Source organism: Candoia aspera, chromosome 3 (assembly GCF_035149785.1).
Source record: "Candoia aspera isolate rCanAsp1 chromosome 3, rCanAsp1.hap2, whole genome shotgun sequence".
Taxonomy (NCBI): Eukaryota; Metazoa; Chordata; class Lepidosauria; order Squamata; family Boidae; genus Candoia; species Candoia aspera.
In genome coordinates, this window is record NC_086155.1 from 130,756,156 (window position 1) to 130,772,778 (window position 16,623).

The following is a 16,623-nucleotide window of genomic DNA, read 5'->3' on the forward strand; positions in this document are numbered from 1 at the left end:
AATCAATAGGGTAGATATTGCTGACAAACAGGAGCAGTTCAACTGATATTTTTGGAAGGATTTCTTACTATTTAAAATCCCCCAAACAGCCCTTAGAGGACTATTGGAAAGTGACTTAATTTTCAATCTCCTTTTAACATTTACATGATGATACATTATGCTTACCAACTCCAGACTTTTCGGGAACATTGGCTGTATAAATATCCTTGGTAAATTTGGGTTCGTTGTCATTGATATCATGGATTTTAATGATGAATTCCGATTCTGGTTCCACCTGTCTTCCAGTATTTCGATCTATAGCCTTGGCACGCAGCACATACAGGGACTTTTCTTCTCGGTCCAGCCTTTTTGCTGCATGAATATCTCCTGTGTTTTCATCTATAACAAACAGACTGCCAGCTCCATCTCCTGTTAATATGTATTTTAAATTCCCATCTCCGTTATCTTGGTCAGTGTGTAGCTTTAAGAAAATAAAAAGGAAGAGAGAGAGAGAGAGAGAATTTTATAAATAGATGCATTGTTATTAAAGACAATCTACCTAAGCAGATATGAATAGGGCTCCAGAAATCTTGTCTGTAATTGAGGTCAGCAGTGGTTATCATCAGTTTCATTGTGGGAGAAGAAAATGATGAAACTTAAGATTTTGGTCACACAGGCAAAATACCTAAGCAAATGGATAAAGGGCAAAGAAAGTGCAGAAGGTAAGATTATTGTAGTTAAAACTAACAGTATGATGGCTGTAAAATAGCTTCTTTCCCCAGCAGACTTGCATCATCTGGGTTTTTTTTAAATAGAAAAGCATTATATTAATAGCAATTAGCAATATTTGTACTGTTTAAGTATAGTGCCAATAGCTATACTGTTTTACAGAATCATTATGTGTGTGAAGGTGTTTCTTTTTATAAGTAAGAAATAAAATAAAATATAGCAATTAAAAAAAAACTTGCCTTCTTTAAATCAAATATAGAAAATCTAGACAGGAATCCTACTAAACACTTAAATATATCTATCCTAACACACTGCAAGTTGCCTTTTGAAGACCTCAGATGTAAAGGTCCCTTGGGTATGCAGAACTATTGATATGTACATCTATGGGATATGAATAATAGTAATAGGTGGATGAGATTTATAACAAGATTAAATGTGTATTTATTCACTTATGTGTGCATGTATAAATGGCTTTATCTAATATTATTTATCAATGATGAACTAAACTATTGTTGCTGAAATCTATACAGTAGCTTTTATTTAGTTCTGAATTCCTGAATACCTTCAAGATGGCTTATAATGTGAGTAAGTGAAGTTCACAGGTGTGGTCAAAACAGGCAAGACAGTGGAGACAGTGTCACAATCCAAACCCCATCCCTTTTGTATGTGACAATGTGTGTACAAAAGGGTCATGGCTTGGATTGTGAGGTCATCTTGCCTGTTTTGACTTTCCACCTCTCTCCCCCTGCTCTAGTCATTGCTGATAGGAACCTCTCATCCTTTTAGGTTGGTGGGCATCTTTGGAAAATTGAGAACATACTGTGAATATTCATACAGAATGGCAGCTGGAAGGGCCTTGCTGTTCATGAATTTTACAAAATACTACCTGCAGGCCCAAGTATTTGTCCATTTGGAAAGGGAAGAGCAAAATCCACAAGTTTAATCACCCACTCCTGGGTACAAAAATCATTTTACTACTTCTCACTGGTGATAGGTAAACAACTGTTTGTATGGCTTTATTCCAGTCTTCAGTAAACCTTCTAATCTTGCTGAGCTAACTCAGTGAATCTTCTCCTGCATCAAGCAAAGGAATTGAGCTAAGATGGGAAGTGTCACGAGATCTGATCATGAATCTTGACACTACCTGCCATCCATCCTCTCTATCCTCCTGTGGCAACTCCATATGATGCTCGGTACCATTTTAGTCAGTTTTATGGTGAAATGAGAATACACTCAGAAAAAGCATGGGACTAGTCTCCCCAACATTTTTTTTTAATTTATTCTTTAATGGGGCCTAGAGCCATTCTTGAAGCATGCCAACTTTCTATTTTATTTTATTTTTTCAATTTTGTTTTAATGTAAAAAGCTAGGTGGTAGAAGCCAAGGAGGACAGTCAGTAAGTTCTTTAGCTTCCTGGCATATCATGGAAGTTTGTTTGTTTGTTTTTTAATAAAGACATAGTGCATCCAAATTTCCAAAAGAAATTTTTTTTGAGGAAATCCAGCAAAAAAACAAATACCTGAAGAGAGGCCACCACTGAAAAGTTGTTTGTTTTTTCTCTTACTAAAAATTTGCCTTTAATTGAAAATCTAACCAGAATTCTGTTTCTTTATTCCTTACAAACATATATGTGTTACAGTTTACCCATTCTTAACTGCAGGTAGTCCTCAGGTTATGACACCAGTTGGGACCAGGATTGCCATTGCTAAGCAATACGGTCGTAAAGTGTGATGTCATGTGACTGCATCACTTAGCAATGGCAATCCCAGCAGTCCCAGTTGCTGTCGTAACCCCAGGACTGTGTGGGTTGTTAAGCAGAAAGAGGTGGGAGTCTCAGGCAAGGAGCGTGGGAGTGCTGTAGGGGTGGGGGGTGCCACAGACAAGCACTATGGACCATAGGTGGGCCAGCAGAGCCCACACATGGGTTGGGGGAGGCCTGGGGAGGGCTGGTGGAGGCTGTGGGTGGGCAGGAGTTTCTCATACTCCATAGCAGCATCCTTGGCAAAAAAAGCAGTGGGAGCAAGTTATGGAGTGACTTGCAAACTTCCCTGCCAGCTTCCCAATTGACTTTGCTCGTAGGAAGCCAGCAGGGAAGGTTGTAAATGGTGATCACAAGACTGTAGCTTTCTGCAATATTGTAATCGTGAACTGGGCATCCAAGTGCCCAGATTGCAATCACGTGACCACAGGGGTGCTGCAAAGGCTGGAACTTCAAGGTTGTTAAGTCCCTTTTTTCAGTGCCACCGTAACTTTGAACAGTCTCTGGACCTAAGCTAAGGACTACCTGTATAATTATTTGATGCCACTTGGTTTATTTACTGTCACAGACAGAGTATTCTGAGATCCCAAGAGTTTATAGTTTAATCTGTTTCATTATGTTGCCTGACATAAAGGGACTGCCTTGTTAAAAGAATATATGAAGAAACAGGCATTACTGGATTGAAAGCAAAACTTACTTCATCTGAAACCTTGTAATTCTCTATATCCATGCAGATTTCCATCCCAGCTGCCATCTAAGAGCTATGGAGAAAAAGGCATCTGCGATATTTGATACTTCAGCTAAAATGATCCTGAAATTTGCTCTGAGATTCCTCAGTTGTTTTCTTTCCTCAGAAAGAAGTCTTTGTTTTTCTGCCATAACCTCAGAGTCCTGAGGGTTAATTTTTAATTTCTCTTAATGCTGTTTTGGACCTTATTTTATTGTTGGAGACAGTAGAGGGAGCTAATGCAGGTACTGTTGCTCTTTGTTGCACAGTTTTTCATCCTTCTGAAGTTTGTGCAGCTCCTCATAATTCTTAATTGTAAAACATTCCTTTATGATGTCTAATTCTGATATTTAAGTGAAGTGTGGGACAAAAGGAAGGCCACACGCCAATGGAGAGATGACTGCATACTCTGAAACAGGACATTCACATATTGTATATCCCTTGGCTACATCATAGCAAAAAAAGGCACACTCCTTCAGTATGAATGTCAGTGAAACTCTCTCCTCCTTATCAGAAACAAATTTGATGTCATTAAATTTAATGGGATTGTCTGAGAATTCCTGCTCAGACCATCCCATTCAATTTAATGACTAGAAGACCACCAAGGTACATCCACTTTCCACTTTCTATTCCTTCCTATTTAACACCTACATGAAGCAAATGGTTGGGGTCATCCATCAACACAGGGTTTAGTATAATGAGTATGCTGATGATACACATCTTTACATCTCTACCCCAGGCTACACAGACTGCATGGTGGAGACCATTGGCCCAGTTGAGGGGACATACTGCTTCTTCACAGTAGTCAGTCAAAATATAGGGCCAAAGTATTGGGGGAGGCCTGGGGAGGTCCGGTGGAGGCCGTGGGTGGGCAGGAGTATCTTGTCCTCCATAGTGGCCTCCTTGGGAAAAAAAAGCAGCAGGAGCAAATTACTGGAGTGACTTGCAACCTTCCCTGCCAGCTTCCCAATTGACTTTGCTTGTGGAAAGCCAGTAGGGAAAGTCACAATGCTTTAGCAATGCAATGCATGTGCGGACACAAGCTGGAAAATACTACTTTCAACATGGAGCAGAAAATATGGGGAGAGGTTGCATTTGCAGTGGACTTTAGATGAGTCGAGGACAACAACGTCCATATCTGCCCTTCAGAAATGGTTGGCAGCCCATTTTCACAACTGGGCACCCAGGCAGAGTAAATATGTCCATAATCAGAAGGAATGCTTTTAAAAAAAAAAAAGAAATTGTAATACAGAAAATGTTAGAACTGACACTCTGTGACAACCTGCAGTTTTCCATGGCTTTCTGTTAGTGTGTGTGTATGCCAGAGAAGCTGTTATTCTTAGCTGATAGCAATTCCAAGAGTAGAAGACATAGTATAATTCCATAAGAAAAGGGAATTATGGAAAGAAGGAAGAGAAAACTGGAAACTTAAAAGGAAAGGTTTCTGGAAGGAATGGAAAGAGAAGCACAATGTCTGGCAGACCAACAGGAATTCTAGACAGCACTGACAGCAAAAGGCTTGGTTTTGGTTCCAGGAGAGCCCAGGGCAAGACTTCTAAAGTAGTGGTGAGTGGAAGGTCCAAAGAACCCACTAAAGGAAGCACCATGGAATAAATCTATCCAATACAGATGCCTTCTGGAAAGCCAGAGAAAAGAGGAATGTTAGAGATTGCTGGAAAGCATTTGGCCTGTGAGATCAGAAAAAACACACCAGGCATTTCTATAAAAATATTTACAGAAAACATAAAAACATAAACAGTTTCATATCCAGATATCCTGGATAGGCACAAAAGCTTTATAAGCTCATACACACACGCACACACACTGAGTAGGACTGAAAGGAAGGCTGTATAAAAGGAAACTAAACAAGCCCAAGCAAGTTCCTTTCACAGGCAAATCAGCAGGTTTTCCTTATATGGTCATTCTTTTCACACCCAAATCCGAGGATACTTAAGTTTGACCTGTTCATCCTGCCAGAGTGATTTGTTACCATAGTAACTTAGTGGCTTGGTCCTTGCAAAACAAGCAAATAGCAACAAGGAAGTCCATATACTTCCAGCCAGAAAAAGACTAAAAGCCTGCAAGAGAATGCCAGTCAATATACAGTAATTATCCCTCTTACTTACTCCTATCATGGACAAAATCTATCTATGTGGTCACTAGGATTCAACATGGACTTGATGGCACATAATCAATTAATCAATCACTTCTAAGTAGGATGTAAGATGGGAAATTAGAAATAGAAATGCCTATATTTAGTCCATGCTTAGGCTGCACGTGTATTTGGCAGGGAAGTAGCTCACTTTAGAACCAGACATGTTGTATGCTGGTATAATTTTTTCTCAAAGATTGGTGGATATTATTTTAACTCAGCCATGGGGAAAAGCTCTGAGCTTCACCATGATGAAACAGACACCCATGCCTCTGCAAGGGTAAGCACCTGATCAAAATGGATCCCAGCAGATTTGCAAATGTAGTTTGCATCCAAACTCCTCCTTTGATAGCAGAGAGAATAGGGATTGTTCTACTCATACAGCTGCATTTAATCTATATCCATTTCTAATTCCCTCATGGTCATCCTCCTTCAATAATCTGTAAGCTGATTTTTAAACCTCTGTCTAGAGGAGAAACTGATTTGAAGCTTTGAGTTTAGCAGTCTCCATCTATCAATTAATGTGCCTTTACAAGCTTTCCTGTCTTCCTTCCTCCATGTGAAACAAAATTCTTTGTTTCTCATCACACCTCCCTCCCTCCCTTCCTCCTTCCTTCCTTTAAATTTGTTAAGATCAGCCAATGCCACAAAGAGTCTGGGTAGCTTACAAAATATCAAAGGCATAATTAAAATACAGTTCAAAAGATACCATAACAAAACATGACTGCCCAGACAAGAAAACAACAATAACATTTAAAAAAAATGTAACAGGGACTTCACAACAAGGTCTTGACTTCCAGAAGCCCTGGAGAGTGGGAGTCATATCTATTTCAGAGGGGATGCTATTCCAGAGGACGGGGGCTGCAACAGAGAGAGATTGGTCTAAATGCAAAATAAGCTGCACTGGTTTTGGTTCCAGAGGTTCCCAAAAGTTCTGAGCTGAGTTTATTCTAGCTTCAGAATAAGTGGTACCCCCTTTTGAAGTGGTACTCTTCACATCCTATATTTTTGTGGACATTAAATTTCCAGCTAATGTTTCCCTTTCTTCCACTGCTGTGGTGGTCATTTGTAAACACTATTACATTCCATCTCTGGTTATTTCCAGATGATCAAAGACACTTAATTGTGTATTTTGTCACCACTGCTATTTGGTCAGCAGAACTTAGCTATGTTTGTCCACAGACAGGCTTGATATGAGGAAACTGCTTCTTCTGCACTAAAAGAAAGGTTGGACTTAACACTGTCCACCTAGCAAGGAAAACAAAACAAAACAAAACAAAAACAGTCAACATGCAAATAATGCCAAAGGAGCTTATAAAGTTCTTTTCCATGGCCTCTTTGTCCTTCTGGAGCCTTCCTTGTGTGCAAGTGTAAACTTCGGGAGTCACTTCAGCTCTGATTCACTTTAAAAAAAAACTATCAGAATTTATTATGATTGGTACTTTTATTCCCCAGGACACAAAAACAAAAAAGGAACAGAACTGCTTTCATAAACATGAAAGACACTACTTGGGTACAAAGGAGTTAGTGACCAAATAATATCAATCAGCCTTTGCGGACAACTTTTAATATGACCGTTATCTCATGCTCCAACCTCTAATGAAAAAAAAAAAAGAGGAGGTTGATGAGTTTAATAATTAGGTTCAACCTGAAAGCAACAGAATATGCAAGCAAGATGTGCTTCTTGTGACTGAAGACCGGGATGTCAAAGTTTGGAAATACCAAGAAGGAAAATGTAGTTTGAATGTATGACCTAGGAAACAAAAATGAAACAGGATAATTACTTATCAATTTTTGCCCATTCAGTAATTTCCTCATTGCTAACACAGTCTTTAAACAACCAAAATGACATCTATATACATGGGCATCACTGGATGGAGTACTCAAAAATCTATTTTACATTTTATTTTATTTTATTTATAGTTATATAGTTATATATTATTGCTAAGAGGAAGTAGAAGAACTCATAACAGCAAAGCCATGGCCAGGGGTTGTTTGTGAAACAGATCAAGGATTATTCATCTGCAAATTCCAAATCAAGCTAAAGTGGAAGAACAAAACCAACCAGTGTGAGCATATATTTACTGTTTCAAGTAAAAACTTCCCATCCTAATTAATAGAAAGTCAGAGAACTGTGGAAGGAAATTAAAGAAGTTGTTAATGATGAATGTTAAAAGAGACTCCCAAAGATCAGGAAACAAAAAAGTAACTAGATGTTAGAAGAGGTGGTGGAAATTGCCAAGAAGAGGGAAAAAAAGAGAAGCCAAAGCCAAGAAAGACAAAGATTTCAGGAAGGAACTTAACAAAGATTTTCAGAGTCCTGTTAGAAGAAACAGTATTACAATGACATCTGTAAGACACTGAAGATGGGAATAGACAGAGAAAAACAAGGGAAGTTCCAAAAGATCTCCAAACACAGATGAAGGTCCCAACCTTAAATTGGTATGAGAAAGGATACCAATGTGCAGATACTAACTGATTTAAAGATCAAACAAATATGGAAGGACTGTACTGAAATTTTGTATAGTACAGTTGTCAACATCTAAGATACCTCAGAAGATACCCTTCTACTTATAAGAATCTCTAGTATTAGAAGACGAATTTAGACCAGCATGCCGATCATTACTAAGTTGGAAGTCTATAGGAGTTGATGGAATACCCACTGAAATATATCAAGCCACAGAAGATTCTAACCAAAGTATGCCAACAAATCTGGAGAATGACACAAGGGCCAACAGATTGGAAGAGAACAGTCTACATACAATGACCAAAGAAAGGAGTGTGAAAATTATTTTACAATATCCATAATTTCACATGCTAGCAAAATAATGCTTAGGATCATCCAATGCAGATTAGAACCCTACATGGAAAGGAAGATGCCAGATGTTCAAAATGGCTTTAAAAAAACTGAAGACAAGAGACATCATTTCTGATGCATGCTGGTAATTGAAAAAAGTCAAAGAATATCAAAAAATAACTCAATATGTGCTATAATTATTATAGAAAAGCCTTCATTTGTACTGATACCTGTAAATGCTAATGATCTGCAAGCTCCAGTAATGGAAGTCAAGGAGCACAGTGAAAAAAAATGAGGGTAAGATTGAATATACAGAAGATCAAACTAAAGGTACAACAAGGTACTTAATTAAGATACTGAAGTGAGGGACAGCTTCTGCCTATCAGGATTGATTATCAACATTAAAGGAACCAGCAGCTAAGAAATACACTGCAGACTAGCACTTGGTAGAGTAGCGATAAAGCCTTGGAAAAGATATTCAGATACCATGAATCATGTGCACAGTGTTGTTTCTTCTTCTTCTTCTTCTTCTTCTTCTTCTTCTTCTTCTTCTTCTTCTTCTTCTTCTTCTTCTTCTTCTTCTTCTTCTTCCTCTTCCTCTTCCTCTTCCTCTTCCTCTTCCTCTTCCTCTTCCTCCTCTTCCTGTGACACTCTAGAAACCATTTCACAGAGCGAATGGTTTTCACTTTATAAAAGCAGAAGTTGGACTTTGAAGAAGCAGGATAGAAAAAGTACAGATGCTTTAGAACTCTGATCTTGAGTTTTCATTCAAGGCATAAATGATATTTGAAAGCAGCTTTGGATATTACATCTAATTCTCAGGGAGAAACTGGCATACAAGTTCTGGATCAGATAAAGATGACACCTATCCACAGTGATATTTCTGAGCTTATCCCACATAATCTTTCTAACTAGAGTCAAATGTCACTCACACCTTAGTCACCTTCAGGGTGGACTACTGCATATGCACTCTACATAGGACTGCCTTTGAAGAGCATCCAGAAGCTGCCACTACTAAAAATATAGTAATGTTTGCAGTTATGGGTGCTTCTTTATTTGAGCATGTTACGCTTCTGCTCCATAAGCTGCATTGTTGGCTAGTCTGCTTCTGGGTTCAATTCAATGTGCTAGTAGTCATCTATAAAGCTCTTCATGGCAGGAGAACAGATTATTTGTGGGACTGCTTCTCCCTTATTGTGTCTGCATGTCCCATCATATCTGGCAGGAGAGGCATGTTATTAATTAATTTTATTTATTTATATATCAAATATATTCCCTGCCCGTCTCACTCAGAGACCGACTGATGTTATGGGATCTGTCAATTAAATAATGCCATCTGGTGGGACCCAGGAAAATAGCACTTTCTGTCACGGTATTTGCCCTGTGGAACACCCTCCACATTGGCCTTAATGGCCTTTTGCAAGGCCCTGAAGGTGTGAATGTGTTCCTGGGAATGGGGGTCAGGGTCAGTAGAGTGTCAGTTGGAGCCCTTGAAGTGGTTGTTTTGATGATAGATGTTGTTTTTATCTTGACTGCCAATTGTACATTTCTTTTGTATTTTTTTTTAAACTGGTTTTTAATTGTTAGTCACACAGGGTCACTTGTTTGAGATGGGTGGCCATATAAATTAAAATAAGTTGAAATAAATAATTAAATATTTAAAGTTTAAGAATGCTAGCTATAATGTTGATTTTAAATTATTTATTTATTTATCGAATTTATTACCTCCCATCTCCCAAAAGGGTCTCTGGGCAGTGTCCAAATTATGCAGATAATTCTGAATTAGATGGTGCAATGCCAAAATATGGTCTACAGTTGACCAACCTTCTCTAAATCAGGCCTATTAGTCCCTTAAATTGTCTTCAGATTCTGTTCAGGCCTGAAATTCATGATTCAGATGCTTTGCATATAATTTGTTTATGACACTTAGTAGGCTGATCAGTCTATATTAGCCAATTCTGGACCACTACAGTGATCTGAACCAAAGTGGCACCTTGATTTTGTAAATCAAGTAATTCTGCCTTGTTATCTTGAACTGAACTCTAGGGTTGACCTAAATCAATACTAATCTACTTGATCCTCTAAAGATACACAGAATCTGGGGCAGATTCAAAATGGGGCAGCCTCTTTGATCCAGTGCTTTGAGTCTAGGTGCTGCATAGTCAACCAACACCCCTTTTTGTGGTCCCCAGAGTGGTTGGGTTAGAATTAATAATGAAGATATTGAAACAGTGTACAGATTCTGTCTTTTAGAATCAACTTTAAACAAATAAGGAACCAGCAGATAAGAAATATGCCATGGACAAGCACTCAGATAGAGTAGCAGTGAAGGCCTTGGAAAAAAATCAGTGATGTTTGTATACCTATAAAAATCTGAATCATGAAGGAAATGGTTTTCTGTGGAATACTCTACAGAAATGAAAATTGGACAGAAAGAGTATTGATGCTTTTCAACTTGTTGGGGAAGGCTCCTAAGAATACCATGAATAGCCCAGAAAACAACAAATCAACTCAGAGTTCTCACTTGAGGCACAAATGATCAGGCTTAAATTATTATATCTTGGATGCATTATGTTAAGACCTAGCTCTCTTGAGAAATCAATAATGCTAGGAATGGTGGAAGGAAAGAGAAAAAGAGGACAACCAGCAGCAAGGAAAATGGATACAATTACAGTTGTAATTGGTGCATAATTGGAAGGCCTGAAGGTCCATGTTGGGAACAGATTATCCTGGAGAAGGTCTGTATGTTTTGCTAAGAGTTGATACTAACTTGATGGCACATAATCAATCAAACAATAATCACCTTTCTCCCTAATTAGGGACTATCATTAACTTTGTATAATATTAGCATTTTGTAATTCATTGAGCCTTGTTTTCCAGAGTGGTACATTTTGGGAATTGTTGATCACCATAAATAGTTCTGGGGGCACTCACTTATCATTCCTTGCATGCTCATAGACACCCTTCAACATGAAAATGTGACTAAATTAACCTCTCCTCATAGCTAGCACACTGACTTTTTTTTTAATTGAATCATGGATAAAGTGTCCACCAAAGTTTACATTTACACAATGGGACAGTGCTAGAAGTAGAAATAGGCCATGGAAGAGAACTGCACCACATAAGCCCCATAGACTTCACATCCTCAACATCCTGAGCATGCATAAATGTTCATGATTATTGGGAGGGGGAACAAAAGAGAGGGTCTTATGGCCATTGTTTTGAGTCCCTGTAGAAAAGGCCAGACATATTCATACCAGGAGTGTACCAATATCACAATCTCCACTTGTGCTAAATTATTTAAAAGATAGTTCATCATCACTGTAAGAAAAAAAAAATGTTCTAGTGATTCAGGAACACAAATTATACTTTGTCGTTATAATGACAGAACCCACAGAAGCACTCTTTTCTTATTTGTGTACTAAAATTTATATAGGTAGTGCAATAATGTCTGTCATTGGGCTCTGCAAAGCTTCAGTTCTCTGAGGTTTCAAATGAAGCATCTGTTTGAAGGAAAGCACTGAAGCAAAGGTACATTCCCCTTCAAACCATGACTTCAGATCTTCCATCTGGATGCTAAAGGAGCGTTTGTCTACAAGATCAAAGCCCCCTCTCCCCTGGAATCTTGGAGGATTCTCTCCCCCAATATTTTACTTTATTCTATTTCCCAAAATATTAGTCATAAACATGCAGTTTGGCTGCAAAATGGGATTAATGTTCCTGATAATATTCAGGAAATAAACAGTGGTTTGAAGCAATTCAGTAGTGCAAAGTCCCACCCAAGCAATAAAATGACTCAACAAGTAGTTCACACAGAAACTCCTCCTTGACTAATGCCATTTAAAGCACCATTGGGTCACATTTTTCAGACAGGTATTGTACTTCTCCACAAAACATTTTTTTATTACTTTTTAAAGAAAATATCATTTCTGAAATATAAAACACACCACACATTTTCCCTCCATCTTTGTATGGAGATGAGAGGAAAAAGGCAAGGCAAGACCATTTTTAGCATTGGCAGTTTTTATGTGGGGATATTCAAATATGATGGAGAAACTGAGCCTCTGTGTATTTTTTTTTTTCTTCTGAAAGTGGTTATTAATCTTGATATTGTCTATTATACATATATATGACATTCTGGAAGAAAAGCAAAAAAAATATATAAATATATGTTTGATCTTGCACAATTATGTGTTTATTTCTTACAATAAAGAGCTCTTGACTGTTTTCTTCCCCCCTCTGGAAGACTGGGACATCTTTTATGAGCGGCAACTGACTACGACCAAAATGCACTGACATTTTGTTATTTTAAAAATACATACAGTACATTACTATGTCAGTTCAAGAAAGGCCTTCTAATAAATCTGCAATATCAACAAACCATTGTTTATGCAGTTATAAGCCATAGCTCAGGCTGAGATATTAGATCAGCTTTTGAATCAATCTATCGGGATACAATCCAAAATATGAGGGATTAATTAAACTGTGTGTTGGCCTCTTCAGTGTTGTTTTTAACAGAAATAGTGTATAACATGTCCCTGCGTTTTCTGTTCTCTGTAATTATTTTAAGAAGCAGTCTCAGTTTACACTGGAAGTTCAGCTGCAATTTCTTCAAATTAAAATATTGTCCTTGAGACATGAAAATCACATTTAAAAAACAAGCAACATAAGCAGAGAAAAACTACTTAACTCCCTTGCTTTGACCTTTCTGCTATATTTTGGCTGGGTAAGTAGATTTCAGACTTGATATACAGGTGCTTCAAAAGAAGTACTTCTATAACTACTTTGGTATTTAGGTGATGGATTGAGGAATAATGTAAATTCTACATGGGAAATTAGGAAATTTAGTTATTGTTCCACAAAACTGCAGTTGTCAGGGTTTGTTGAAACATATCTGACTGGAATGGAGACTGCAGAATTAACTATTCCTTTTCTTATTTGGCTGCAAATAAGGTATGCTTTGGTACATTAATAATTTAAATTTTGGTAAACAATTCCATTAACATATAGTACTGAATAATAGAATATTTGTTTCTCTTCCAGCACTTCTGAGCTCGGGGGGGTAGAGAAGAGATGCTCCTTATAAGATCCTTAATTTTAACAAGAGAAGTTTTATCTTACAAATGATGCATTACTCCTAAATAGCCAAAATAATAATTTATTTTTGGACCCTTCAAATATATGAACCAAATCTGAATAAATAGCTTGAATTTAGGCTTCGTTAAAGAACACATATGTTCTTTTATATGTGAACTTAAAGAGATAATGAAATACTGAACTGCATGAATGAGATACACAAAATAGTGTTGTATTTCTTTACTAATTTTATTCTAAATCTGCAAAACTTTAAAACATACAGCAGATGTGTCTTTTCCTGGGACTGCACAGCAGCTATACAGGGAAGTTGTGAAGTGCTGGAAAAAGGCACAGATGTTTTTTTTTTAAGAAATTGGGGACAGTCATGTTCCTGCATGTTCTGAAACTACCTTTTGGAGATTGGTTATATTGACCAATGAAGATTGGATCTGAAGCACCACACTGTCCTACAAATACAAGTTTTCTTCTGCTTTTAGCTAAAACAATACTTGTAAGCCAGACAGTCTCATGAATGAAACTTGAAGTTAACAGAATAGCTTCAGAATAAGCAGTATTCCAAAGAGTATATATGAATGTGTATACTGTGGCGTACAACACTAAAAATATTGTGATGTCACTGTATACTGATTGACCTGTGTGCATACATTAAATGGGCTGATGACATTTCTTGTAAGTGATTGTTTGTCGATGTTCTTTCCTAAAAGAACAGTTAATTAGGATTGCATTATCGTTCCAGAATAATAAGTAGTTTACCTGGATTTACAATGGATGCTGCTTTTGTGAGAGCATATTGGTTAACTTCTTTGTATCTTCATTTGCCCTGCTTCTGGATTTTTCAGAGGCATGTCCTTGAGATCAACAAGATGCACAACAATAAGCATGTACAAAGCACCTATTTTCAAATCATTGAAAAAATTAGGAGCAGCTTCCAAAGCAGCAGCATACACACTAAAATGACACAACTACTTTAATGATTCAACAAAAGGAACTTGGCTCTCTCCCATCATCTCCTTCAAAGACTCTGCAACAATCTTATTCAGTATATTCTGCAAGAGGTCCTGATCCCAACCTCTGAACCTTAAATCTTGACCAAGATTATATGAAAAACTTTGTTCATACATACTAGGTTCCTTGGGACACCTTCATATGAGGACTGTATGTATGCATATTTGAAGAAGCATGACTGACTATTGGAGAGACAGTTGGTGATCAATTACTAAAAAGCCAAGATAATGGTCTTTCCTGAAAGTCCACAGCCCATAGGTAGACTATGAACAACTATATATTTGGGCAAGTTACCACCTTCAAATACCTTGGGTATGTATTTAAAAGCAATGCAAGAAACCTGCCTATGTGACTTACTTTGCGCAAAAAGTACCTTAGCCATTTTTCAGTTTCTACCATATGCATTCCACCAAAGAAATACTGTTCTGCACGCTGACATAAAACTCTTTCCAGCAAATACTCTGGCACATCTTCTATTTGAAGCTGCACTTTGGCCGTATAGTAATTTCAGGCCAGTTGAGATCGTACAATGCAGTTTTCTCAGAACTATATTTGACACACACAAATGTGTTACTAATGCTGTCCTTAGTCGGGCCTTGCCAGAATAAAAAGTAGAACTTCAATAGTAGCAATTAACTGCTGGCATAAGCTTAACTGGACTCCATCTGGGCTGTCCCACTTCACTTTCAGTAATAATTTCTAATCCAGCTGGAAGAAAGTCCTTATCCAGAAAATCACATCTTGTGGCCTACTTCCAACTAATTTATCTACATTAAATAGTGACCAGATGAAAGAACTTATCATACAATGCCATCTGAATTTGCAGCTGCATTTCAATCTAGGTCAGCTACCCAGTTTCTATAGGAGCCAAACTATATTTGACGGGAAAGTCATGGCATCTTATCTTTATACACTGGTCTATTCTATACACCGGTGAGCCTTTTCAAGGGCACATTTGAGTGCCCTTCTCTCTTCACTGCTGCAGCTCAGGTGTCACAAACTTCTATTACCCACTGCTTGAAGCTTTGTGGTATGAAAGAAATCATAACTATTACACATATGCTTTTGCATTGCAGATTTTATTTGGCCTTATGCTAAAATTTCATTTCTCCCTTTTGAGTAATAACGCCAGGGCAGTCAGATAATTATCATGAAGCCTTCCTATTAGCTAACAAAGACTTTCAGGTCACTTACAACATTTACATGTTCTGTTACCTAACTTCAAGAATGTGGCAGACCATGGATCATGAAGACCAAGTTCCACCTATTTTAATTAAATGCTTATGTTTCTGTATTTGTCTGTCTGCTATTGTTTCTCTTTGGCTAGCCTTTGGTCATAATAAAGTTGTATTTGACTAGTAGGGTAAATGGGAAAGCTGTGTATATTTGTGAATTCCCATGATTTGAAACATCTTCGATTTAGGTTTTTATGTCTTGTATCTGGCAGCTATGTTTCCACTATAAAACTGAATCCAGATAAGGAGTTCTGTTCAAACCACTTATTACTGAGAATGGATATGAGAGCTAGGATGAAAGGTTCAGTTTTCCTACAGATGTAAAAGGCCAAGATGTTCAATGTGCCCCTGAAAAAGACTTGTTTGGATATTTCAAATTTAACTTTCTGAAGAGAGGCAAAATCTGTTAGCATTAAATCAGTATCTTATAATGTGATAGAAACTGACAAACTAGCAAATCTGCTATCCTTCATGACTGCACACTCCAAATCTGCCCCCAGAAGCTTTAATTTTACAAGATGGCCAAGAACAAAAATGCATAGCTTCCAAATCTGGTGTGAAACATTTATTACATTAAGTATTTGGGCCAGGTAACCTATAGGCTCCTTATGAGTGTCTGACACTTGTGCCCTTTCCCTCAAGTTTTGTGAAACTGTCAAAAAAATACTTCACTTCAGTCTATCTTACTCCCACAACAACAAGAACAATAATTTGGACTGTAGAAATGCTACTTAATAATTCACAGAACAATGTAACTGTGTTATGATATGCACCCCACTGCTGAGAAAGCACAACAAAGATTAAAAAATATATATAGAGAGATTCCGTTCCATTCCATTCCTGTTGTATTTAGGGAATAGTCACCCACGAGTTCCATGGTTTTAGTGTTGTATTTTCATTCAGAAATCTTAACCTTTGTCAGTTCTATTGATGTGTATAGTTATTTCCATTTTGTTTCTATCTCCACCCTGTAAATCAGTTGAAGCTGAGTTACATTTCAGCACATTACTTTTGAAAAAGGATAGGAAATCCCTATTTGTTTTTAGATTGGATCACAATTTCCTGGGCCACAGAAAGCTGTTAGGAAATATGAGAAACTACCAGGAAAAAAAAAAAAAAGTTTGTGACAAAAGATTCTGGCTT

General features: G+C 37.5%; 1 protein-coding gene across 3 annotated transcripts in view; it reads right to left on the bottom strand.

The window, feature by feature from the left end:
• CDH9 (cadherin 9) overlaps positions 1-16,623 on the bottom strand; it is a 113,505-nt gene that overhangs the window by 85,907 nt on the left and 10,975 nt on the right. For all 3 annotated transcript variants that reach the window (XM_063300203.1, XM_063300202.1, XM_063300204.1), the window contains exon 2: positions 166-460. In XM_063300203.1, coding sequence (XP_063156273.1) covers positions 166-460 — 295 coding nt within the window. The remainder of the gene's footprint in view (positions 1-165; positions 461-16,623) is intronic.